General features: G+C 32.2%; 3 protein-coding genes across 3 annotated transcripts; all 3 read left to right on the top strand.

Moving 5' to 3' along the window:
• The first annotated feature begins 757 nt into the window (after positions 1-757).
• LOC133171500 (beta-1,3-galactosyl-O-glycosyl-glycoprotein beta-1,6-N-acetylglucosaminyltransferase-like) lies at positions 758-2,666 on the top strand. The gene has a single exon (XM_061306264.1). It carries the CDS (start codon positions 1,140-1,142, stop codon positions 2,664-2,666), a length of 1,527 nt encoding a protein of 508 aa, XP_061162248.1. The 5' UTR covers positions 758-1,139.
• Positions 2,667-14,233: 11,567 nt separating this feature from the next.
• LOC133206191 (cytoglobin-2-like) lies at positions 14,234-19,080 on the top strand. The gene is made up of 3 exons (XM_061342126.1): positions 14,234-14,508; positions 17,289-17,526; positions 18,599-19,080. The coding sequence occupies exons 2-3, from the start codon at positions 17,321-17,323 to the stop codon at positions 18,954-18,956; spliced, it is 564 nt and encodes a 187-aa protein (XP_061198110.1). The 5' UTR covers positions 14,234-14,508; positions 17,289-17,320; the 3' UTR covers positions 18,957-19,080.
• Positions 19,081-19,782: 702 nt separating this feature from the next.
• On the top strand, positions 19,783-22,277 carry LOC133171615 (uncharacterized). The gene is made up of 3 exons (XM_061306402.1): positions 19,783-19,994; positions 20,267-20,380; positions 21,511-22,277. The coding sequence occupies exons 1-3, from the start codon at positions 19,820-19,822 to the stop codon at positions 22,275-22,277; spliced, it is 1,056 nt and encodes a 351-aa protein (XP_061162386.1). The 5' UTR covers positions 19,783-19,819.
• The last annotated feature ends 4,277 nt before the right edge of the window (positions 22,278-26,554 follow it).

Genomic DNA, 26,554 nt, shown 5'->3' on the forward strand with positions numbered 1-26,554 from the left:
AATGTCATTAACTTTTGGTTTTATGGAGAAAAAAGAAATTTTATTTGACAAAGGGGCAAAGGACATCTCATATTGACGGAGATTTTTAAGTTAATGTCCGAACACTGCCCGTAAGCTTTATGAAATTCTGGACAGTATCTGTTACATCTCATTCTATCCGAAGGACACGATTGCCGATGTGCAGATCTGAATCTAAATAAATAGCCTAATGGATGTGAACTATACTTACCCCTTTATTGCCTTGTTTACAAAAATATTTTTGATAAATATCAATTTGAGGGGTTTTTTTTCTTGAGATTGTGGCGGCAAGTTTTTTTTTCCTTTAATGGAAGTACGTCTTATTTTCGTCTTCATTTATGGGTTCATGATGTCCCATAACTGGCTTTTCAATTTAACCGTCCATTACATGACGTTTTAAAATTGTCGTTTACAGTTATTGAAGTTGGTTACCTCACCAAAATTAAGGTCAGGGGGTCGTCATCGAACCATCTCCGCACAATACATTTAACATCAGATTTCAAAGACAGACGGAATGCTGTTTTCCGGAAATAGAACAGAAAATCAAACGCGGACGTCAGTGCGACACTAAATACACGATGTTTAAGGGGAAAGAAGTTAATTAATACGTAATCCTGTACACATGTATCCGAAATAGACAGTCATGAAATAAACAATTTTGTTTGTAGCGTGACAAGTGAAGCGAACGAATATGGTTGCTATTTGTCCCTCGAGGGTAAAGGTCACACTTTCCATATAGCAAGATCCAATTTGATGAAAATTTCCCCGGAGTAAATATTTCATTAAAGATGTTACGTTAAGGAGTAATAGAGGTGGGACTTAAGTAATTGTACCAAAATGACGTGAAGTAAAATGATGTATCTATCTGTTTCTTTTGAAATGTTACCACAACCATTAATATAGTGCTCTTGTTTTAGGCTGGCCATGATAGCGGGGATTAACGCGGGTGAAAAGGTCCCGCGTCGTAAACTATTATACTCTTGTCACGTGGTGACTTTTGGAAAGTGATTTATATTATGGACACCGCCCTACTTCTTATAATACAGACCAAAGAGACATTTCTTCCTCATTTTAGAATATCCTTTCGTCATGTCCAATGATATTTCTAAAATCCAAGAATTATGCCTCTGCGACATTATTGCCTGACGACAATATTTCTACATTTGTTTTCCGTTGCTACTTTTCTTAGTTTTTGGCTGAACCAAAAATATTCCACCGCTTTTTACAACAATTATGGAAGTACATCTTTTGAAAAGCTCCCGTCAACTAAACTTCCCAGTGAAGTTGAAAATTACACCGTATCAAATCACACAAAAAAACGACACCCCCTTGCCGAGCTATGCCTTCCAATGGGTTTTCGCGCAGAGCTTTGTCCAAGACTCTTCATGGGAGATAGAACCGTTGATGACCCCCTCAAATTAATGGAACGACCTGTTGTTTCGCAGTGCAAATTACCATTTCTTATCAAAGATTGTTGGAGACTGGACGAAGCACATGAATATTCTAATAAACCTGTTTCAGAGAGGGAAAAAAGTTATCCATTGGCCTTTGGAATTAAAATGCACCGCGATCCGGACCAAGCAGAACGACTTCTTCGCACTATATACAGACCACATAATGTTTATTGCCTTTATGTTGATGGGAAAACCTCAAAAATTGTGTTCAAAATCATGAAACAGATCGGAAGGTGTTTTAATAATGTGTTTGTTGTTGAGAAACGTTTAAATGTCGTGTACGCAAGTTACGCACACATGCAAAGTGATCTCCAGTGCATGGAAATTCTAAGTAAGAAATCCAAAATCAAATGGAAATATTACATTAATCTTACAGGACAGGAATTTCCAATAAAAACTAATTTAGAAATAGTTGAAATATTGTCTTCCTTGAATGGAGCCAATGACATTGAATCGTATAATACACCGCAGTTTTTAAAATGGCGATTTGAAAAGAAATATTACACTAGTAATGTAAACTTGGTAGAAACTTCAGATATTAAGGAACCGTTTCGATATAATATTGAAATCAGCAAAGGTAGTGCATATGGTGCATTTTCAAGGAATTTCGTCGATTTTCTCTTGAGTGATCGCATAGCGAATGAATTCATTCAGTGGTTGAACGATACATATTCCCCAGAAGAAAATGTCTGGGCGACATTAAATACCTTCCCGTGGGCTCCGGGAGGATATGAAACAGAGATTCGACATAAATATGGAACATTTTTGTCTCGTGCTATAAACTGGGAAGATGATAAACCTAAATGTCACGGAAAGTATGTCAGAAGTGTCTGCGTTTTTGGCATCGGAGATTTGCCATGGCTTGCTAGTAGGCCTCAATTAATTGCCAACAAATTTGATTATCATTTTGATCATCTAGTATTAGACTGTTTAGAAGATCTGCTCAGAAATAGAACGAATGATCCGTCCGTGCATAGATTAGACTGGTATTACTACCGCACCTTGCCCCAGGCCAAAATATTTACAAAATTTGATCCAAAATTAAGTGCTGGATATTTACAGAAAAAGAAGGAGGAGTGGTTGAAAAATCAAACTTTATCAATTGAACCAATCAAATTAAAACGAGGACAGAAAGTTAAATTTAAATATCTTCTTCCCGGAAGCTCAATTCAAATGTACACAGTGCCTAGATAAAAAACCTAATAAAAAATCTGCGCCAAAAATAATTTTTTTTTCCTATACACATTGTAGTAAATTGTATTTATGTGTACATATGAATCTTTTTTTTTTTTGTATGTTAATAGTTTGTTTTTTGATTGATTAATGTTTTATGTTTCCCTGAATAAATCAGATGCCACGGCATTATTTTTGTCTGACTATATATGTCGCTGTTATCCTCCAAAAAATCGAGATTTATATCGCATTGATTTGAATTTTATTAATATTCATGAGGATGCGCATTGGTGGATAATACTCAGGCTGGATATAATGACTTCTATAGAATATACTTCCACAGAATCCACAATGGAAAGAGGTACGAATGATATGTTACCTAAGTCATGAGTTTCTTTGTAAATCTTGTAAGTCATGACATTTATTATACCAATAAACAATGTAAACAAGGAGATCGGGTTGACATTTGACCTTGTCTACTCTGAATATGAATGTCCAATGTATATCGAGCGTGTGTGGCCAGCTCTTTCACTTTCACAAGTAACTTTGAATAATTCTTTTAGAATTTCTTCCCATCTTATATTCATTCTGACATTTAGACCTTTCTTTTTCCTTTCCCTCTTTTTTGTATTTAAATATATTTCTCAGAAATGTTCAGGGAAGAACCGCTGAACTTTCAAATCAAAGTTCTGCTTTTTTTTTTTTTTAATTCAACTATGATTCCTTTATGTTGATAAATTGTGCTAATCAATTTAGAATATGTCAAAAAAAAAAAAAAAAAAAAAAAAAAAGAACAAGCATCCTGAGAGTATTTGTATAAGCAATCCCTAAAAAATGAATTATCTTAGCGGAACAAAATGCAAACTTGGACTCTGTAACATCATTCAAGATACACTTACTTACAAAATATCAGCTCAATATAGGAGAGAATCTATAGTCTGTCCCACGTGAGCGCACTCACCACACTTTAAACAGTATTACATAAAACAGAAATTCAAGAAAACTAAGTGAGGCCGAAAGACAGATGGACAGAAAACCCAAAGTTTTCTCCGGTTTCACCATTTTATGCATTAAAATCTTAAAACAATATACAGAAAGTTTTATATAATACTTATAGTATCTTGATAGAGCGAGCTTAATTAACCAGAGAAAGATGTGTCAATTTACAATGTTGCGGAATGAACATCTTATGCATCAAAACATGTACTCATATTGATGAATCAGAAATTCTGTCCTGCAAATTATTTAAGGAGGTTGGATCCTGCCATCAAAAGTAATGAGAATTTTTTATCAAGTATATTTTTAGAATTTATACACATAGCTTTATTAAAAATCAAATCAAAAAATGGGGGTCAATGCGCATCTTTTGGCGCTACAGAGCATTTATTTTGACCTTTTTGCACTGTAAATACGTCTTACACATAAATCAATTTTTAAAGTTTTTTCTTCAATATTTTTTGTTCAAATTAATTATGGTGAACAAACACAGTCTTATTTCATCTTAAATAGACACATTAAAAATTGTAACAACGAAGATATTTTCGAATTACTCCGCATGTTCAATTATTTGACCTTTTTGCACTCAAACATTTTCATTTTTCTGGCATTAAAATTTAACAAGCAAAAAAATCATTTGAAAGTAATGACATTTTATTGAATTTAAGAAGAATGGTTAAAAGTATCGTATATATTCAGAAAAGAAAATTAAAACTGGGAGTCTGTGATGTTAATTTTTAGATATTACTAAAATAGTGCTAATTTTAAGCTTAAATTAGGGCTATTTTTTTTTCTTCATTTCCACAATATATTTGCTATATTTATCAAATATGATGATAGAATTCATTACAGTTTATTTAGTAGATAATTTATGACCAGTATAAAACAGTCCACTGCACAAAATAACTATGTGTGCAGACTGCATGTAAAAATAGGAATCCAAACTTAATATACTTTAAATACTTCGAAAGAGAAAAAATGATCATTTTCTTCTAAAAAACCTTCCGCCACATAATATAGTTCCTCACTTAATGTTTTTAGTATGGAATTTAATCATGGAGTTTTAACTGAATATAGTTAAATTGGCATTGTAGAATCCAAATTTCTTGCAAGATTAAAAACATTATGCAGAATTTTTGAAATATAGATTAAGATAAGAATCTGCTCAAAAGCTCAGGAGCGAACTTCGTTAATTGACATATGATTGCAGTGTTTCCAGTGAATTTTTGAACAAAGTGATAAAAATCCATATTCAATATTTCTTTCTTTTTTACGATATCTATAATTCTATATTATCTTAAAGTTGGTATTTCATGCAATTACAGTAAAATACTGTAAATCACATTTTATTCGCGAGAACTTTTATCAATTTTTTCGCGTAATTATGCGAGGTTGTATGCCCGCGGAAATTTAATGATTTAAAAAAAAAATTATTTGATTCACGTTTCAAATGTCATAACCAACATTAATTCGGGGCCAGTAAGTTAAAAAAAAAGTCGGGAAAGCAAAATCGCCTAGCCAGTGAATATCCTAAGGCCTACAGAAATTTAAAGTTCAGTTGGATTTTACAATTAAACATTTTACAATTGGATTTTACAATTAAAAAATATAACAACTAAGAGTCATTGAAACTTTCCCAGAGCACCAAACATTCAGCCGTCAAGACCAATAAACTGGAGAATATTGAACCAATGATAACCTCGAACCAATGATAACATCGTATAAGTATTTCCGTTCATTCTTGATTACAGCAGTGTATGTAACATGTACGTATCTTTCAAGTTTGTCACCAGGCCTGACCAGGGGATGGTCTGATAATTTAAAACAAAAGTTTTAAACGAATCCACCTTTCTGTTGAACTGATATTTGTACAATTTGAAAAGGACTAACAGAAATTAAATTAAAAAGACCTTGTAATGTCCATAACTTTAAAAACTCATCGATCTAGGCCTTGTGTAAATAACCATGTCAATTTTATGAAATTATTAGCGTGGGATTGTTTCCGGCTTGTTCTGGAGAAGTTACAATTTCGTACATGTATTTAAATATTTGAATAATTTCCGTCAAATATTCAACAAAAATAGCATATACATGTACATGTATTTCATACATGCACACGAATTTGTAGAAACTGAGACTTTCGGCCGTTGTCAATGTGTCTTGTTTTTCAGCTCTGAAGTTGCCAAGATACAATCATAGAAACGCTGATAGGGCCAAGAAACAATCATACACAGATAGAAACAATCATACACAGATAGGGTCAAGATACAATTATACACAGATAGGGTCAAGAAACAATCATATACAAACAGGGTCAAGAAACAATCATACACAGATAGGGTCAAGAAACAATCATAAACAGATAGGGTCAAGAAACAATCATACACAGATAGAAACAATCATAAACAGATAGAAACAATCATAAACAGATAGAGACAATCATACACATATAGAAACAATCATACACAGATAGAAACAATCATAAACAGATAGAAACAATCATAAACAGATAGAAACAATCATACACAGATAGGGTCAAGAAACAATTATACACAGATAGGGTCAAGAAACAATCATACACAGATAGGGTCAAGAAACAATCATACACAGACAGGGTCAAGAAACAATCATACACAGATAGAAACAATCATAAACAGATAGAAACAATCATAAACAGATAGAAACAGATAGAAACAATCATAAACAGATAGAAACAATCATACACAGATAGGGTCAAGAAACAATCATACACAGATAGGGTCAAGAAACAATCATACACAGGGTCAAGAAACAATCATACACAGATAGGGTCAAGAAACAATCATACACAGATAGAAACAATCATACACATATAGAAACAATCATACACAGATAGGACCAAGAAACAATCATACACAGATAGAAACAAACATACACAGATAGGACCAAGAAACAATCATACACAGATAGAGACAATCATACACAGATAGAGACAATCATAAACAGATAGGATAGAAACAATCATAAACAGATAGATACAATCATAAACAGATAGAGACAATCATAAACAGATAGGATAGAAACAATCATAAACAGATAGAGACAATCATACACAGATAGGACCAAGAAACAATCATAAACAGATAGAGACAATCATACACATATAGAAACAATCATACACAGATAGAAACAATCATAAACAGATAGAAACAATCATACACAGATAGAAACAATCATACACAGATAGGGTCAATTATACACAGATAGGGTCAAGAAACAATCATACACAGATAGGGTCAAGAAACAATCATACACAGATAGGGTCAAGAAACAATCATACACAGATAGAAACAATCATACACATATAGAAACAATCATAAACAGATAGGACCAAGAAACAATCATACACAGATAGAAACAAACATACACAGATAGGACCAAGAAACAATCATACACAGATAGAGACAATCATACACAGATAGAGACAATCATAAACAGATAGGATAGAAACAATCATAAACAGATAGAGACAATCATAAACAGATAGAGACAATCATAAACAGATAGGATAGAAACAATCATAAACAGATAGAGACAATCATACACAGATAGGACCAAGAAACAATCATAAACAGATAGAGACAATCATACACATATAGAAACAATCATACACAGATAGAAACAATCATAAACAGATAGAAACAATCATACACAGATAGAAACAATCATACACAGATAGGGTCAAGAAACAATTATACAAAGATAGGGTCAAGAAACAATCATACACAGATAGGGTCAAGAAACAATCATACACAGACAGGGTCAAGAAACAATCATACACAGATAGAAACAATTATACACAGATAGAAACAAACAAACACAGATAGGACCAAGAAACAATCATACACAGATAGGGTCAAGAAACAATCATACACAGATAGGGTCAAGAAACAATCATACACAGACAGGGTCAAGAAACAATCATACACAGATAGGGTCAAGAAACAATCATACACATATAGAAACAATCATACACATATAGAAACAATCATACACAGATAGGACCAAGAAACAATCATACACAGATAGAGACAATCATACACAGATAGAGACAATCATAAACAGATAGAGACAATCATAAACAGATAGGATAGAAACAATCATAAACAGATAGAGACAATCATAAACAGATAGGATAGAAACAATCATAAACAGATAGAGACAATCATACACAGATAGGACCAAGAAACAATCATAAACAGATAGAGACAATCATACACATATAGAAACAATCATACACAGATAGAAACAATCATAAACAGATAGAAACAATCATACACAGATAGAAACAATCATAAACAGATAGGGTCAAGAAACAATTATACACAGATAGGGTCAAGAAACAATCATACACAGACAGGGTCAAGAAACAATCATACACAGATAGGGTCAAGAAACAATCATACACATATAGAAACAATCATACACAGATAGGACCAAGAAACAATCATACACATATAGAAACAATCATACACAGATAGGGTCAAGAAACAATCATACACAGATAGGGTCAAGAAACAATCATACACAGATAGGGTCAATCGACCGCTGGTCTTAAGAGTATTTGAAAACACTTAACCAGCTGTTAACTAAACGATCGAGTATATCTGTAAACTAACCAGTGGCTTACACAAGCCGTACATCAGGGTTAATGACAGAAGGTGCAATGAGGAACTCCCAAGTCAACAGAGGCGACACAACTGAGCTGACATTTTGATCATACATCCTACAGCATAACCAAAGTGATCAGCTATTCATACATATTTTTATAAATTATCAATTCTTTATTCTATAATAGCGTGAAAAATCTATTTGTCATCATTTTAGTCAAGAAGTCGTCTCTCAGTAAGAGCGTCTGACAGATTTTCTGAATCATCTGATAGACTGACAGCTTTGTCTCCCCGATAGATTTTTTAAAATTATTATAAAATTCACTGGCGTCGTATTTGTCACGTTGACTAACAGGGTATGATACAATACTGCAAGTTACATAATGATCTGAAAGGGGTGAGATAAAGAAAAAAACCAACCCTGTTTTGGGCGGGGCCATTACTTTTTAAATCTTAAATGTATTTCACTCACATACCGTATAAGGAATTCATCCAACCACAATGCAAAATAATGATAAAATGTCACAATTTGAAGTCGGTAACAAAAGACTATAAATCAAGGCAAATTTCTCTTGGAATATTGTCACTCGCTTTCACTGAGAGTGGGAGACATTAATTTGGGTCAGTCCGTCTATCTGTTTGTCATTCTGTTTGTAACACTCGTTTCCGGATATGTCAAAACGCTTTTGAGCTTTTGCGATGAAACTTTATACCTTAACTTCCTATGGTCTATATATAAGACCCCTATTTATTTTGAGGTGAAAGGGTCAAAGATCAAAGTCAGATTTCATACATTGCAAAAATGGTTTCAGGTGATAAATAAAGTTTTTCTTTGAGCTTTTTCAATGAAATTTTGTATCATAATTTCCAGCGATTAAAAGAAGATCCCTATTGATTTTGAGGTCAAAAAGTTGAAAGTCAAGGTCAGAAATTCATACATTGCAAAAATGGTTTTCAGATGATAACTTTAGTTGTCTTTGAGTTTTTTTTTCAATGAAATAATTTTATATCTCCCAATGACATAAGGAACACACTTATTGATTTTTAGGTCAATGGGTCAAGGTCAAATATTCATATCTTGCACAAAATGGTTTCCTGGTGATAATTTCAGTTTTCTTTGAAATTTTGCAAATATGTTTTATACCTTTCGTCGATATGTTTTATAAAAAAAAACCTATTGATTTTTAAATAGGTCAGAGGAAAAGGTCAGAAATTCATATCTTGCATACATCGTCTTCAGATGATGACTTTACTTTTCTGTAAACTTTTGCAATGAAACGTAAGGTCATGAATTTCCTTAACTTAAAAAAGACCCATATTGACTTTAAAGCCAAGAGCTGAAAGGTCAAGGTCGACTCCTTTTCTTTCCTCCATCTGCAATTTATCCATGTCTTCAGCAATTTTCTTTTTCCTTAAGCGGGGGACACAAATTCCCTGAATAAACTTTTTTCTTTAAGTTTTTCTTTAAGATAATGACCTAAAAAATTAGTAAACCGATAGCAAAAAATCATGGGAAATGGAACTGTTTAACAAAATCAGTTTATATTTGTTTGATCTAAAATTTCCTTTTTATATAATTTTTTAAGATACCAACCGAGAAATTTGTTTATTGAAATGTTTCAAATGATTAACTATTATCATGTGCACGTCATTTCTTTTTTTTTCAACAAAGATCAAACTTGAATTAATTAAACATCCTTTTTCTAGGGATAATGTTTTAATCATACAAAGGACTCACAGGATTTAGCTAAAGCATCTTAAAAAAGAAGAAAATGGAAGAGCAGCTAAGTGAAAATTACCTGCAATTCACATAAATCATCGTTCTATTTTCTGCGTCTTACGTAATATGTTTTATCCTCTTCAGTTAATGAACCAAACTTTTGGTGTTCACTCAAATGGTATGAAACATTCTGTGTAAAAATTTCCACCATATACGCACATATCGCGTGTTGCTTTTTGTTTATTATTATTTTTTTTTTATTTTAATTTCAACTTAATATCGCCACTCTTTTGATTTTGATTATATTTTGAAAAAGAATTTAAATTTGTATTTTTCCCCTTCGAAATGTACATATACGGAAAATAAAAGAACCAACCATCATAATAACAACCGCTACCTGAGTTTTCCATTAATGAGCAATGATTCTCCAAATATTCCAGGACTTGACTCGAGGAACTTGCTGACCATTCAATTTTATTTGAAATAAGATAAAATTATACGGATTGAAAAATTGTTGCATATTAGGATTTGCGTATGCAAACTTTTATCGTTTTTAAAATCTTTGGTTATCTCATTTTTCAGCGGGAGCAAGACTTGTTCATTAAATTTTATCTCTCCAGTAATGTCATAGTCAACTTCAAACCCTCTTTATCGATTCTTAATTCAAAATGTTGAACATCTCTCCTGATTTTGTGTGCGTGCGTGTGTTTAATAAATCCTAGGTCTTTTTCGTAGATGGAGTAACAGAAGGTTGTTTAAAAATGACCCCTAACTCCCGTAGGAACTATCTGGAATGTTTTAACGTCACCATAGAAGGTACATGTACATACACATGTATTTACATACACCCAGCTTGAAACCACGGTTTTCCAGTGTTCGGATGTTGCAGTCTACATTTGCTTTATCTATTTCAAACAAGTGTATTCCACTGAAAATTGACTATATTTTTGCTTCCAAAAAATCTACATCTCCAATGGAGGTGTTTTTTAAGGAATATAAGCACATTTCACTCGGTTTATGGAATCACTGTCTCATAGCATATTGCATTCACTTAAATATATATTGAGTATCAATCGGTCATCCATATCGCTGGTCATCATCTATAATATCATTTCACCAACCGTGGAGAAGCGATATTTCAGTTTATGATATTCTACGGAGAGTTTTGTGACGTGCCATAATTAATGAATTTTCATGTGAAGATAATGCAAAGAAAACTGTTTATCTTTTAGTTCCAGTGAATGAATAATGAATTAACTTTTTAAAAAAAACATGATTGCATGTATAACTCCTCTGGTATGAGAGGGCGGAGTTATCCTCATATGTTGATAACCATCCTCTATTTCTTCCCTTAATAAATTGTCGGCATTTTCTTGTAGTTTCTTTACCTTATTTAAACGTTGTCTTTATCGAAAATTTAAAAGCTAAATTTGCTCTTTTTTCTTAAATTCAGTTCTATATTTCTTTTTATATATTTTGCAAAATGCAAGAATCATTTACTGCTCGTTCTTATTCTTGTTCAGTTTCTCTACAAGGAACCTTAATTATAATTTATTGACAGATTTCACGAAAGGTTTCATTGCGATTTTATGTCATAAAAAGAAAAGCTTTGTCAATTCCTGATGAAATATATCAATATACAATGTCTTATCAAAATTGATTTGAAAATGCAATGTGCATGCTGCCATGCAATATCAACATCAAAATTTTGTTTTATTTCTAGACTACAAAAAATAAATAGGATGAAATTGACTCTCGATTTCAACTCCAAAACAATTTATTTCTAAAAGAGTGCTTTTGATGGCGATTTCCTTTTTACATGGAAGAATACCTTTATAAATAAATACATGTAGCACGCTATACATACATACATATTTTTACCAAAAACAAAGAATAAGTCGGTGTTTTCGTTTCATTTTTGAATGATAAAGGTTAACAAGTCGTAGAAGGTATGTATAAATGTTTCCTTTTTGAATTCTTAGACATGAAAAGATATTGTAAACGATTATGAACGATTTATCGATAATCGAACAAGCTGTATTTGTGAAAACTGATGCCCCCGTATGGAAGCTAAAGGCCAAGGTTCAAGTTTTTCAAAAGTAGGTCAAACTCCAAGGTCAAGGTCAAAATGTTACCCAAAGAAAAGTTTGATACATGGAATACACTAACTGTCTTGTGAAATATTAATGCACTAGCATCAACTGCTCAAAAGTTATGACCAAGGTTAAAGTTTGATAAAATTTTCAAAAGTAGGTTAGTCTCCAAGTTCAGAGTCAGGAGGTCAAATATGTTGGTACCCAAAGAAAGGTCTTGTCACAAGGAATACATACAGTGTATGTGAAATATGAAAGCGGCTTTAGTCCTAGAAACAACCATTCGAAAGTTATGGGCAAGTTAAGTGTTTGCTGACAACAGACAAACAGACGGATGGACAGACAGACCAAAAACTATTTGCCCCGAATCTTCGATTATGGGGGCATAAAAATCACATAATAATTAAAAATCAATTTTCATTACTATGCACATGGTAATAAATGATGTATTTTTCTTGACACAAATGCACTTTCAAAAAATAATTTTTTTTTTAAATATAACACGATAATTTCTGTATAAAGAGGGCACAATACGTGCTTCAAAAGAACGGCCTTAAATTTATCACGGTGACTGATCAGAAGTTCAAATCTATTCAGGTGTAGCTTAAATTTCTGCTTCCTCCTGATGATTGAGTGATTTTAAAGAATTTCAATTAATTCCTGTGGGCTTCTATCATTTTTGCTCTCAGTCCATCCACAAATACATGTATAGTTGATTTCACTTGCATGCATGGTTACCCAGAGACACAAGCCGGAACTGCCTAAACTACTTCCGGATCCTAATGCTAATCCAAAATGTTATCGCTATCAATCATGTACAGACTACTTATTGCAGGCTAGAGTTGGTCTAATTCAATCTCACCAAATCGATAATCCAAATAATCATCAATTTAGAAGTATAATTAGGGGGAAAATCAAATCTCATATCGTAAAAATCAATTTTTCCACTGAATTCTTCAGGAATCATTGCCCGCGGTTCTAGACTTAAGATGAGGGCTAAACATCTATTTTCTGTTCAATTACATCTTGCAAGTGAAATCGACAATTTCTTTAGCTTCATTTTATCCCTATGATAATGAAAATTGCAACGAGCCTTGCAGGGATGGAAAATCGTAGCCATTAAGGGCAATTAACATACTTTATCGTGCATTTCCTTATCTGATATATTTGCATGCCACCCCCACCGACTGCAGTTGACAGCATTTGACAACATGATAATATACCCTTGAATTTAATATGCCTAATGACGTGTCTTTACTGCATTTACTGGGTTTAGTGCAATATGTTTGATTTTTTTCCCTGAATAAACACCAATATCGCAAAAGCTAACAATTATTCTTTTGGGGTATTAGTGCACTCTAACATTTATTTCAGATATCTTTACTGAAAATCAATGACACCACTATAGTTTTATGACAATACTCCAAAGAACACAATTTTTATCTATAACTGATTGAGATTTATAAACATGCAGAAAAGCGACAACGGTAGCAAATTTCGAAATATAATTATCATTTTCAAGGTCTAAACGCTGTAAAAATACAAGTAGGTAAATATGTCCAGATGTTCACATAATTTGGATTTAACGTGTTGAGATGAACCTGTGAGCTCATAAAGCCAGGACGATATTCGCAAATCGCACTCCGCTGTAACTTTTGCTTTTTGATATTTTTCCTCCTTGCGGTAGATTCACATGGACTATGTACGTGTGATTGTGACACTGAAAGCAACATTCTTAAAAAGATTTTTATTTTATTTTGTACATACTCCTGTAGTCTTTACATTGTTCATTTTGCAAGGGTGAGAAGAAAAACCTCGTTTCTTAAAGGCGTGATGTGATTTATCATTTTTGTTTTATTCTCATGCCAGTTACTTTATTAGTATAATTGTGAATTAAAAATAGAACTTTTGTTAAGCGGAAATAACCCAAAAGAACTAAGATCATTAATCTTGAATTTCAACAAATCAAATTTGGACAGAAATTGAATCCAAACGTTAAACAAAAGTTTAAGAGCCTCGCACTATTTTACTATATTTGATTGACGTATAGAGCACATTTTCCAGTCAGCTGCTATTAGAGAACTTGCGAGGTGTGAGGCAAGTGCAGCATTTTCCAATATAGTGTTATTTGTAGACATTTAGAAGGAGCGACAAAAATTATCGCCTGTTATTATTCACATAATCGATCACAAGGCGGACAAAATACTACATTCAAACAAATGAAAATTGATTTTGCCGGTAAAACTAGAAAACGACGGACTGATTCCCTATACATGTATTATAACAGGAACGAATTTTAGATTCTGGATTAGATTTTACAGGTACTATGAAGATTCAACATTTTGAAAGACGGACAAACTTAAATTTCGACAACGAAGTGATAAAGCAAATAGTTCTTATGCAGTGTAAGTACATGTCTTAGATACATCGATCTTTGCTAAAAGCTTCTTAATTTACGATCTGGATCTATATTTTTAATTTACCTGCTTTGATGAGGTGAGTCTCTCCTTCTCTCTCTCTCATTTTTTCTCATGAGCGTAATTCAGTTTTTTTCGATTATATATATATATATATATATATATATATATATATATATATATATATATATATATATATATATATATATATATATATATTGTATTTGTGTATCTAAATATTTGTGTTTTTGTTTTATATGTATAAATTTGGGTAGAAGCTCGGTAGTGTTTTTGTGTGCTTAATAGGCGTTTGCAATCATCATAAAACTAGAATTCCGTGCCCAAATAAAAGATATCTTCCCGTCTTGTAATATAAAATCAGATGTTAATTTGCCATAGCAACAAGACTTTTTTTCACTATTTTACGATCTGACAAGGCGATAATATATTCCGCCAACAGGAAATATCCATACATTAAGCATGAAGATGAACCCGAAACGAAGAACAAGCGATGTCTGCATCGATGGTGATGTTGGTGCACTAAATTCGGGCCAGAATCATTCATGGATGTATGGGATGTGTGAAGCTAGTTTATGGATCTTCTATGTCCATTCTTAATTATGTACACTTTAAGGGAAGTCTAAGGTCAACTACTGTTAGGCCATTTAGGTAAAGCATCACATGATGGTTTTTAGCCACGTTGGCTTATGGGTAACTTTATCTACTAATAAACGTGTTCAGCAATCGATATATATCTTAAGTTAAAAAATATTCATTGAAATAGAGATTTTTTAATCTCTCAGACTTCAACTAAAAAATGATAAAAAGAGTATAAAATAATTGATTAGCTTATTAAAGTCGATCAACGGATCATTGCTGGGAATATTTCATTTTAATTTATTTTTGAACGTCATAATAAAATCGTGCACCATATTTTGCAACCACTATTGAAATAACGTTCACTAATGAGATAATTTTTTTAATAATGGTTGAGAATGCATTTCAAAACCAAAACCAGGTTGCAACTACTATTGAAATAACGTTCACTGATGAAATAGTTATTTCAATAGTGGTTAAAATGCATTTCAAAAGCAAAACTAGGTTGCAACTACTATTGAAATAACGTTCATTAATGAAATAATTATTTCAATAGTAGTAATAAATGGATTTCAAAAGCAAAACCAGGTTGCAACCACTATTAAAATAATGCACACTATTGAAATAATCATTCTTATAGTGGTTGAAAATGCATATCAAAACCACGTTTCCACACAGTATTTAAATCTTTTGAAGAAAATGATAATCAGAACAAAATGAGTGTAAAATAACTCTTATTCTTCAATTTGATTTAGGTATGTATATTTCGTAGACAATAGAGACATTGGGTCACACTGCCAACACTTATACTTGCTGATGATATAAAAATCATTTGATCCTAATTTTTATTTCAATAGTGGGTGTTATTTAATAGTGGTTTATTGAAATAACAACCATTATTGGAATAATTATTTCATTAGTGAACATTATTTCAATAGTAGTTTTTACCTAGTTTCGGTTTTGAAATGCATTCTCATCCACTTAGTATTGAAATAATTATTTCAACAGTGGGAATTATTTCAATAGTGGTTGCAATACACTACCATATCAATACACCACCGCTTACATCAGTACACCATACACCGCTAACACATCAGTACACCACTGTTAACATATCAGTAACCCATTGTTAACATATCAGTGCACCACTGCTAACATTAAAACCATCTCCGACTTCTCTAAACCACCCTCGACACCTCGGCATACTTGGAGCAAATAGACTGATATAATTAATAAAATATTTATTTAAGTTTGGTTCAACGTAAAACAGCGGTCCCGTTTCCGATGTATATCATAAGCTCATATAATGAAGTCCTGGAAAAAGTTTATATTTGCTCTTGTTTTGATAATTGCAAGCTGTTTATTTACATGTAACCATAAAAGGCTTCCGCTCTTGCATAATTGATCAAGGGTGAACCTCAAGTTTTCAGTAGTCTTTTTGTTGCTTTGTACACGTACTTTGATGGTGTTCTCCCAACATAAATAATTCTGTTTCATCCAATTTAGTCTATTTTATGGGCTAAATGTACCATAGGATTTGATATATCTGTATAAATTCCATTTCAAAACCTTGAGCAATTACTTGTTTGGTTGAAGATATAGAAAATCTACAACCTGAACACTTAATATGGAAAAATAAATGTACATGCACTGCTCAAACAACACTAGTGGGATCAGAATCTCCTTCTTTATTCTGTATTCATCTTTTTTTTCTCTCTTTATCTCGTTGATCTTGAACAACTCTATCATTGTTCGAGTCGAGTTTTGATTGACAAAAATACCAGCTAATATTTCCGATTACAAATACTAATTCTCAGATCTAGCTTGAATTTTGTTTGTGAATGACAATATACTGCTAATTGTGATCGTTGTGAGTGTTAATTATTATTTTTGTTTGATCTGTATTATGCAGTTTATGCACTTTTCTGTCGACCCACACAGGGCTATTTTATTTATGGTTGATTTTCATTATGATTTGATTATATAGCTTCTTTATCGCCGCCTCCACCTAACGACAGCAACAAGAAAAAATTAAATTATCGACAATTAGCAAATCCAGAGCAAAACAGAAGCAAGGAATGCTCAGTACAATTGTCATGATCTGCAGCCCCTACTCTAGATTACTAGGATTTTTTAACATCGATATAATTATCAATCTTTTTTGTTTTCAGAAATCATGAACTTTTGATCGCTGCCAGTTCTAATGGGATGTGACGTCAGCAAGTCAACAGACGTCATTGAAACTGAAGAAATTGAAAGTGATACTTTCGAGTTCACAGACACACAGATAGACACAATACGAAGCACATGGCCAATATTAGCGTGTGACATGACAGACATTGGCTCAAAGGTGTTTCTTAAAATTTTTCTGGAGGAGCCGAAATTGAAATACATTTTTTCTTCATTCAGGTAGTTCTGTTTGTATCCTTATATTAAACCAAAAGGAGTGGGCTGCAAAGGTTCCTAAAATGAAACAAAATAACCCCATTTTATAGTAAAATCTTTATGAAAGCTTGTGACTGCTAGTAGCGTTTTAGAACATTTAAAAATTTGTTTTAATTGTATATTTTCTATCTAAACATTATTTAAATTCCAATCTCCGAAATGCAGTGCTGCTGTACAACCCCTAATAACCCTTATTTTTATTGTTCCCTTTTGTTTGAATTTGTTTTTGCAATATTCTGTAGTTAAACCAATATTTCGTTCAACAATTGCTATATGAAAAAACGAGAAAATTGGATTAAGAAAGTAACCGATGGCTATACAGAATCTGGTCTGTTCTGGCTTAATGAATATGACAGACGATCAGAAAAAAAGCTCAGTTACAGGGGGTGATAATAATCCATAAATATTGTGATATTTTGTAGACTTACTTTTCCTGAGAACTTGCGTAATGAATAGGTGATGTCAAAAAAAACTGACAGAAAGTATCGATTTCATTCAAAAACCTTATTTGTACGTAAGGCTATAGCCACACTGATCAATGTTAAGTAAATACTATTGCCAGGATTAAAACGCATAAAGATTGATCTGTTTTCATTTTCTTATTTAACTTTCCTAAATGTTTACAAAAGGAGATATTTAATGACCTGAGTCTTCTGAAGAATTACAAAGCATTTTACAAATCATTTCAACTGATATTAAAACTTTCTAAAATCATCTCTTTTGACAGAATGATTAGAATAAAAAGGTTTTTTGATACAATAATTCCAATTAATATAATGGAAAATACCAAATATACTTACTAAAAACTGTTTAATCGGAATTGATTTCAGTTCGTTTTCAAAGGTCGAGAGAGATAGTAAAACCAGACATGCTGTTTTTCATGCTTAATGCATAGAGTGTAATCATTTCGCGCTGGACCTTTGGGATTCAGTGACACAGCATACAATTTTAATATTCATTAAATATTCATGGATCTAAGCTCTCATTGAAAATTAAAATATATTTGATAATGATGTATTTTTAATTTCCTCTTCAGTGACATGGAAGAAAACGAATTAGTGCATCATCCACTTTTCATCGATCACGTGACCCGATTTATGCAAATCATCGACTATTTAGTGGAAAACCTCGACCAAGAAAAATCTGACTTTGAACAAGCTTTGCTAATGCTGGGTGCCAAACATGCGACATTTCCAGGTTTTCAAGTATCTTATTTAAATCTTTTTACGAAAGCTCTCCTTGAGGTATGGGAGAGCGCAATTGGCGAAGAGTTCATACCGGAAGTGCAACAGTGCTGGGCACAGCTTTTTACCTACATTATGCGATACATTGTGCAAGGCTACGAACTTTACTTCAGTGAGTGCCAAGATGATATTGTGGATGAAAAATCTTAATTAAAACTTCTTTTTACTCTTTATCTGACTATATCACATTTAATAAAATATGATAATTTACAATCATGTGTCGAACAGCGAGAATGTTAAATAATGTACAAATAAAATGTATGCACAAACTTCAGTTTGCAATTCATTGTATGCAATCCAATTACATTTGAGCTGCATTTTTATTTTTATAAATATGATATCTCTTGTTGTACCGAACACACATTTTAAATGAAACCATTCAGTTATAAAAGTGCAAATCAAGTTGGAAGATAGTTGTTACCTAAATCAGCAATGTGTAATTTGGCATGGCTTTGGAAAATGTTAATAACATCGTTAAAATCTTTTATTTAAAATATTTATGAATGATCTCTACCGCTCTGATAACATTGTTTTAAATTTCACCGGTTGCGTGATTTTACCCACGTGAAGCTAGTCTCCTGTACAGAAGGGATCTGTTTTGTTATCATAAATACCTGCAGCTTTTAAAGCCTGACTGTCATGCAAGACTGATAATCAATAAACAATCAAGGTATTAATCTGATTTGTTTGATGATTTAGGTTTGTTCATCTATCGTTTGTATTGTTTCAAAGGCTGTGTTCAGAGTTTTCAGATGGCTGTTCAGCGTTTAGAAAAATACCCCTAACAGTCTTACCTGATCATTCCAAAATATCTTAAAATGATAAAAGTTGTTTAAAAGAATTCAAATTCTGAAGATTAATTTCATTTATGTGTAATATGGACTTAAATTGATGGTGTACAAACAGAACTTTAGAATTAAGAAAACGATGAAACTAATTTATTAGGATGTGCAAAAGAATCGCGGGAATAAAACGGAATCCTGACGATTTTTGATGATTCTTTGATCCCAGATATGAATTATGGATATGTTACGCCGGACTTTTCCGATGCAGATATACCTTTAGATGATGGGATTGATTATGATGGAGATCTTACCTCGAATCTTGAGGAGTTTCGGAGTAACAGTGTCATCAGTACCCGCAGTCTTTGTTCTGCACTGGGAAGTCATATGGAAATTAGAGCAAAAAGTATGTATGCGATAGACAGTATTTTCTGTATAGTGTGTTGAAAAACTGTACTTTGTGACCATTGATAATGTTTTTTACTGAAGAATATGTTATATTACCATCAATTCAAACAAACAAAATATTAATCATCCCCCATGTGGTTGATGAAAATAGGTAGTTAGGTGGTTGAATGATTTCACTATATCTTATCAAATCAAATGCAATGTAAATAAGACTCCATAAAAGAGCAATGCTCTTAAAAAGCACAACTTTATATTTCATATCATTAAAAGGTCAACACCTTCATGACGCCACCATTCCACCCCCACAAGATTACGAGGTCCCCCTCCATCAGCTTCGAGGATTGAGAGGGATGTACCGCACAGAAAACCTCCCACAGGCAAAAGGTAATGTCTGTTTACAGGAGGTATATTTATTTATACCAAAAAAGCAATATTTAGTATTCCAAAACATTATCATTCCATCAGTATGTATTGTTCTGGTGCTGAAATGTGCTTATACACGTAACTATAAGCGACAGTAATTGTGCACTGCAACTAATAATATCTGAACCTAATATAAGGAAAATAGAACAAATATACAATATGGATTATGAATTTTCAAATATTTTTGTACCAACAATGCAGACTAAGGCTATACATTATATTTTTAAAGTCCTAACAAATATTCAATGCCTATTTTCAAAGAGGAATATTCGTAAATTTTACTTTCCTAATCTCTATAAAACGTCACTGCGCTGCCAACAAACCGCATCTGTAAGGTCTCGGTAGTGAGTAATAAACTGGTATTGATTTCCCATGAGTAAGTCTACCTATTTTATGACTATAAGCCTATGACATTTCCACAAAAGCATTATCTGTCGGCATTTTTTTGAGACACTGCATTATTCGTAGATCTATTTACCAAAGTTTAGCTCTTAACAATTTTGACATTTTCGGATCATACAATTCTGATCTTACAAAAAAGCCATCAAACATTTCGCTGTCCATTGGCATCATATGGCTAATCCTAGAAAATGGAAATTGACATTTGCAATTCCAGCGCTATTAAATTCAAGGACAAGAAAACGGAAGCCTCGGAAAGAGTAAAGGAAGGCAGCTACTTACGTTTGTGAAATAATGGAATAATCCCATATAACATCTATCATTAAGCAGGAATTAGTTAATAGCAAGAATGAAAATGTTTTTGTTACGTGCACTGTATAATCTAGCGTTCCCTTGTCGGTTGCCGACTTTAATAAATATAAATTCAGATAGGTCAGTTATACACACTTGAAGGTGTAATGCTGTCAATTATTATACATATATACCGGTATCGCCAAAAACGCTATTCTGGATTTGTGAGGGTATATATAAGCATTGTCTATAGCACGCGATAATTCGTAATTGTATGCATGAACTTTTATGTGCTGTAAGATACATAACCCATAAAATCTCAAGTTACATTTACATTTTAAACTCTTATAAATATTTGACTCAACTAACACTACAATTTTCAGTATTTCATTTTTTTGTAGATGTAAAGACAAAAAACCTTATCAACTACTTATTAAAAAGCGAGTCTAGTGTGTACAGATCGAGGAAAGATCGCCCATTGCTTTCTGCGAGTGTTCGAAACACACAACGATCACAGAACAGTCCCTTCCACTTCCAGTTCCCTGTAAGAAGGGAACAAACTCTGCCTGCAATACACCTTAAATCTCGACTTAACAAAACAGTCACTCCAAGGAAGTTCCAAATTCCTAGAATAGAACTACATAGCCCTGATCCTATTGAAGCACATGCTTTTTCCAGCAGACTTCTTCGACGACCAGCTGTTAGACCTACAAGTCCTATAAGCGATTCAGACCCGTTGTTCTTCAAATTCACACAGACGATTGACCTTAAACCCAAAGTTTTTAAAACCCCACAGGAGCAAGAAGCTTATTACGAGGATAAATATCCTCTCCTTCTTCATGCTAACCCTAGCGATGCCAAAACACCACGTAAACCAAAGGAACCAAAGAGAGCGGAAGTTATCGAAGATCCGGTTTTAGAGCGCAGACTCACAGTGATATCTAAATTAGACCATCTTAAGGAAGCTGTAGATGGTTTAGAGAAAGAGACAGATGATTGCGAATTTCTTACAGAACTCAGGGACCCTGTTTTTGACCCGACAACATTTCCATGGAATCGACCGGAGCATAAACCTGATGAAGTTCCCCAAACCCCAGCTGTGACCCCCTTTAGTAGCCATAGTTCATCCGAAAGCTCTAGTCATTCGAGTAGTCCTCGAGATCGATGACGTGGAAATATGTTCGAGGCCATTAACACAATTTATACATTATTATTTAAAGATCTATTATACACACAATATATATCTGTAAAATAAAAGTTGATCATAATTAACATGTCAAAAATTCATTCAATCAATAAAAACCCTTTTGGGCCATAGTTTGAATCTTTTAATAAGAATCAGCAAAATTAATGAACTTTGAACAATTCATTTTCATCATATTATACACATGTTTAAGTATACAGCTTTGGCAAATTGTTTGCTATGTTTAAGATGTAGGTTTGATTATCTGTTAATCAAATATGAATAATGTTAAAAACTCTAAGAAACTTTGAAATCGCAAAACTTTCTGAAAATCAGTAGAAAAAAAACGTACGATTTTTATCACTTTATAAAACCATTCCCTCGATAAAATTAAAGATCAGTCTCTTTGACATCACAGACAACTACTTCTTCAATAAAAATGGAATTCGTAAATTTCCTTACCTTGTCATTGGTCATATGCAGATTTATTTTGTTAAAAAACATCAGTTCTGATTCTACACACAAGTACTGCGAGATTGATATTAAAAAATACACATGTTTCTCATTGACAATATTTAAATGTTTTTGGAGACCAGGTCTTCCAACAATCCGTGTACTAATCGTGTCCCGTTATTAGCATACCTGTATTCTTATGAAACAGAATTTATTCAAAAAACTTCTACATGAAAGGAAGTATTTTGCTGTATTTTGTTGTAGTCTCTAATTCAACAATTAAGGTAGCCCCATCCTCGGGTTATGAAAATCAGTAGTTAAGTAATTGAAAATGCCAACCAAACTGTCTCTGAATTCACAAAGTAATGAGTGAATTACTGGTGGTATTTCGTCAAGGTTCATCATTATAATTAATCATATTACATGTATATAGGGAAAATTACCGAATCTCAAATATTTTTTCAGGAAACGAGAATAAAAGCATCAGCTATGCATTTTATAATTATAAATTGATCAACAAAAAGGATCATGAACAGATATTTGGCTATAATAAAAAGAATCAGTTGTATTTCACACATTGTTTTCTGGTTTCTTTAAAGTTTTATTTTTTGAACGAAAAAAGGGGTTTGTTGAATAATTTATTAAAGTTATATACATGTATGCTGATATGTTTCAATCTATTGAGAGAGTTTGTTTCTAGATTCTTTAATTCACACGATTTGTATTATCCGCCAGTAAAGACAAGTCTTATGTCCTGCAACCTCATGTTGTGGAAAAAAAATGATCTATACTTTAATATACATTTAAAACATTGTATTCATTTGACGAACTGTCGAGGTCGCCCCCATCTTCGTTAGCCCATCGTCTGACATACTCCTCGGCGAACTTCATAATAGGTATGAAATTCTCTTGCAATTTGATAGATCGGGGCTTCCTGAATTTAGGACCTCTTAACATGATTGCTCTCTGAATTTCAGTTCTTTTAAAATGATTGGTGTTTTTGAACATAATTCATACAAGATTAAGATACTATTGTGTTTTAAGCTCTGACTTATTTCGCTGTAACTTAATAACCAGTCCAAATTGTTCTTGTGGACTACTATAGAAGATGCATACCATTTGTTCTTCGCTTGTAAAAATTATGCAAAAGCAAGAAATTGTTTAATGAATAAGCTATTTTCATTTGATAATTTACATGATATAGATGTACATTTAATGCTATGGGGTGATGATTCTCTTACTAATAAACAAAATGCTGAACTTTTCAAGATTATTCAAGCTTTTCTAAATGAATGTGGTGTTTTTTTTTTGTTTTTTTTTTTTAAAAAGCTTAATTTTTTACCATTGTAAATCTATATTTGTTCATTTAAAGAAGATCTTTTTTCTATTAAAACTATGTACATATAGTAGACCATATATATATATATATATATATATATATATATATATATATATATATATATATATATATATATATATATATATGTGTGTGTGTGTGTGTGTGTGCGTGTGTGTGTGTGTGTGTATTTAATTTGGGCAATTTCGCAAAATGTTGTATTAGGAGAAGACTATCTAAGTTTTTGAACTGGTATCCAATGGGTGAATTAAAAAAGAAAATGACCAGACACATATTTTTCAACCTGCACTAAAAGTACAGGCAATGGGAATAAATTTCTATGTCTCAGCATATGTCTGTAGATAGTGTCTAAATACCTGCCAAATATCTCATTTTCACCTCAACAGAACAAGTTCTGATATAATTTTCGCTTCACGATTCTACTTTAAAGACACCCATGTTCTTGGTCAAGAGTGCAACAAATATATTAGAATTATTACTGATCAAATATGAATAAATATAAAGAAAACAATGATGAGTAGAATGTTTCTGGTTGACCCCAGTTGCTTACAGTGTTTGTCCTGTGAAGGAAAATATACTATAAAATATATTTTATCTTCTAAATATATATTTTATCTAGCTTTTGAACATAAATAGGGAATAATTCAAAGATATAAAGCCAAGTTTAAATACTTTCATGTGTTTTAATTATGAAGTATTGGACTATAAATATTGCACAATTTCGTTACCACTTGATGTTGCCGACACTTTATGAATTTTTGTGTTCTGTGGTTTTTATTTTTAATTTTACTGCAGTCAGGAGTGCAACAAAACTGTTTTATAATTATCAATGATCTTCATCTATCCTTACTAAAAAATAAATTGAAAAAAAATGTTTGATACTATTTGATGTTCAAAACATTATGTCTGTCAACTAATTACAGACATTCTACAGTCAATTCCGAGACTATTTTTTCATTACTTAACACAGACTTTTACATACAATGTATATATATTACACGTTGCAAATAGTCATGTTTTGAAGTCTTGAAAATTTGAAAAACTTGCCGTAAATGATAAAAAATATCAAAAGGGTGAACTGATTCACCAATTAAGAATGTGTTATTGTGTGTTATAATTTGTAAAACAATGTTAAATAAAATACATATCAGATGTCAGGAGTGCAAACAATAATGTAACATAGGGTCACTTCAAAAATCTAGTATTTTTTTGTAAGAAAACTTGTATGTCAAAATTCTCTTTTGGCTTAAATTTAAAGAACTGACTTAAATGGACAAAAATGATTTGGGGGAAATTCTGTTGTTTCATATTTCTTTCATATTAAAATTTTTCAAACCAGAATTGAAAAAATAATGTAAAATAACGATCAAAAAGCCAATTTTTCCACTTATACAAGAGAAGACACTCAATCAAGGTTTAGATCTAATCATTTATATCCCACATACCATTTTGAAGCAAAAAAAAACTATTATTTCTTTTGATTAAGTATTTCAAAAAGTCTTTTAGGATATATTGATATTTTCTTTTTTCAAATAAAGTTTTACTAATAAAAATTCTGAAACTTTTTTATCCAATTGTCTTTTCTATTGCAACTTCAGGAATTTTAACTAGAATGCATGTACAATATGATGATATAAGTGAAAAATATGTTATGGGTTGTTGAATTTTTTTTTTTTTAAATTCAATTTGATGGCAATTTTTTTTAATTCACCCTAATCCTTTTGACTCTGTCAATAAAATATGTTCAATTCATATATACATTGTACAGTTTGTTTCTAGATTCTTTAATTCACACGATTTGTATTAACCGCCAGTAAAGACAAGTCTTATGTCCTGCAACCTCATGTTGTGGAAAAAAATGTTCTATACTTTAATATACATTTAAAACATTGTATTCATTTTGACAAAGTGTCGAGGTCGCCCCCATCTTCGTTAGCCCATCGTCTGGCATACTCCTCGGCGAACTTCATAATAGGTATGAAATTCTCTTGCAATTTGATAGATCGGGGCTTCCTGAATTTAGGACCTCTTAAAATGATTGCTCTCTGAATTTCAGTTCTTTTAAAATGATTGCTTTCAGATCATCACTTTCAACATTTACATCACCAGTAATGATGTGTCCAGTAAGGCTATAATCGACAGAAGAGGAAGAACAAGAAATCTTTCGAGGATTTTGTTTAAGATGGCCAATATCTAGGTACAGTAGAGTTTGTTTGTAATTGAAAAGTTTGAATTTTGAAGTTTGAGTATTTGTAACAAAAACATGTAATAACTCTCAAGCATAATTATATTCCTATTTTATTTTCACATTATCATTAGGGTACTGTTTTAGAAATAAAATCTCGAAGTCCTAACCCATCCCTCCATATTATGGATCTGTCCCGGGTATATTAACATCAATAAAAATAATGAAACTTGGAATTTTCAAATATACTTTGTTAAAAATCATTCT

This window comes from Saccostrea echinata, unplaced genomic scaffold (assembly GCF_033153115.1).
Source record: "Saccostrea echinata isolate AGI-Se365-2 ecotype Australia unplaced genomic scaffold, CSIRO_AGI_Sech_v1 ptg000054l, whole genome shotgun sequence".
In the NCBI taxonomy this organism is placed as follows: domain Eukaryota; kingdom Metazoa; phylum Mollusca; class Bivalvia; order Ostreida; family Ostreidae; genus Saccostrea; species Saccostrea echinata.

Coding starts and splice junctions, on each gene's coding strand:
- LOC133206191 (XM_061342126.1), top strand. CDS start 17,321: ATGGGATGTGACGTCAGCAAGTCAACAGACGTCATTGAAACTGAAGAA. Junction 17,527..18,598: donor TACATTTTTTCTTCATTCAG/GTAGTTCTGTTT, acceptor TTTCCTCTTCAG/TGACATGGAAGAAAACGAAT.
- LOC133171615 (XM_061306402.1), top strand. CDS start 19,820: ATGAATTATGGATATGTTACGCCGGACTTTTCCGATGCAGATATACCT. Junction 19,995..20,266: donor TATGGAAATTAGAGCAAAAA/GTATGTATGCGA, acceptor TATCATTAAAAG/GTCAACACCTTCATGACGCC. Junction 20,381..21,510: donor AAACCTCCCACAGGCAAAAG/GTAATGTCTGTT, acceptor ATTTTTTTGTAG/ATGTAAAGACAAAAAACCTT.
- LOC133171500 (XM_061306264.1), top strand. CDS start 1,140: ATGCCTCTGCGACATTATTGCCTGACGACAATATTTCTACATTTGTTT.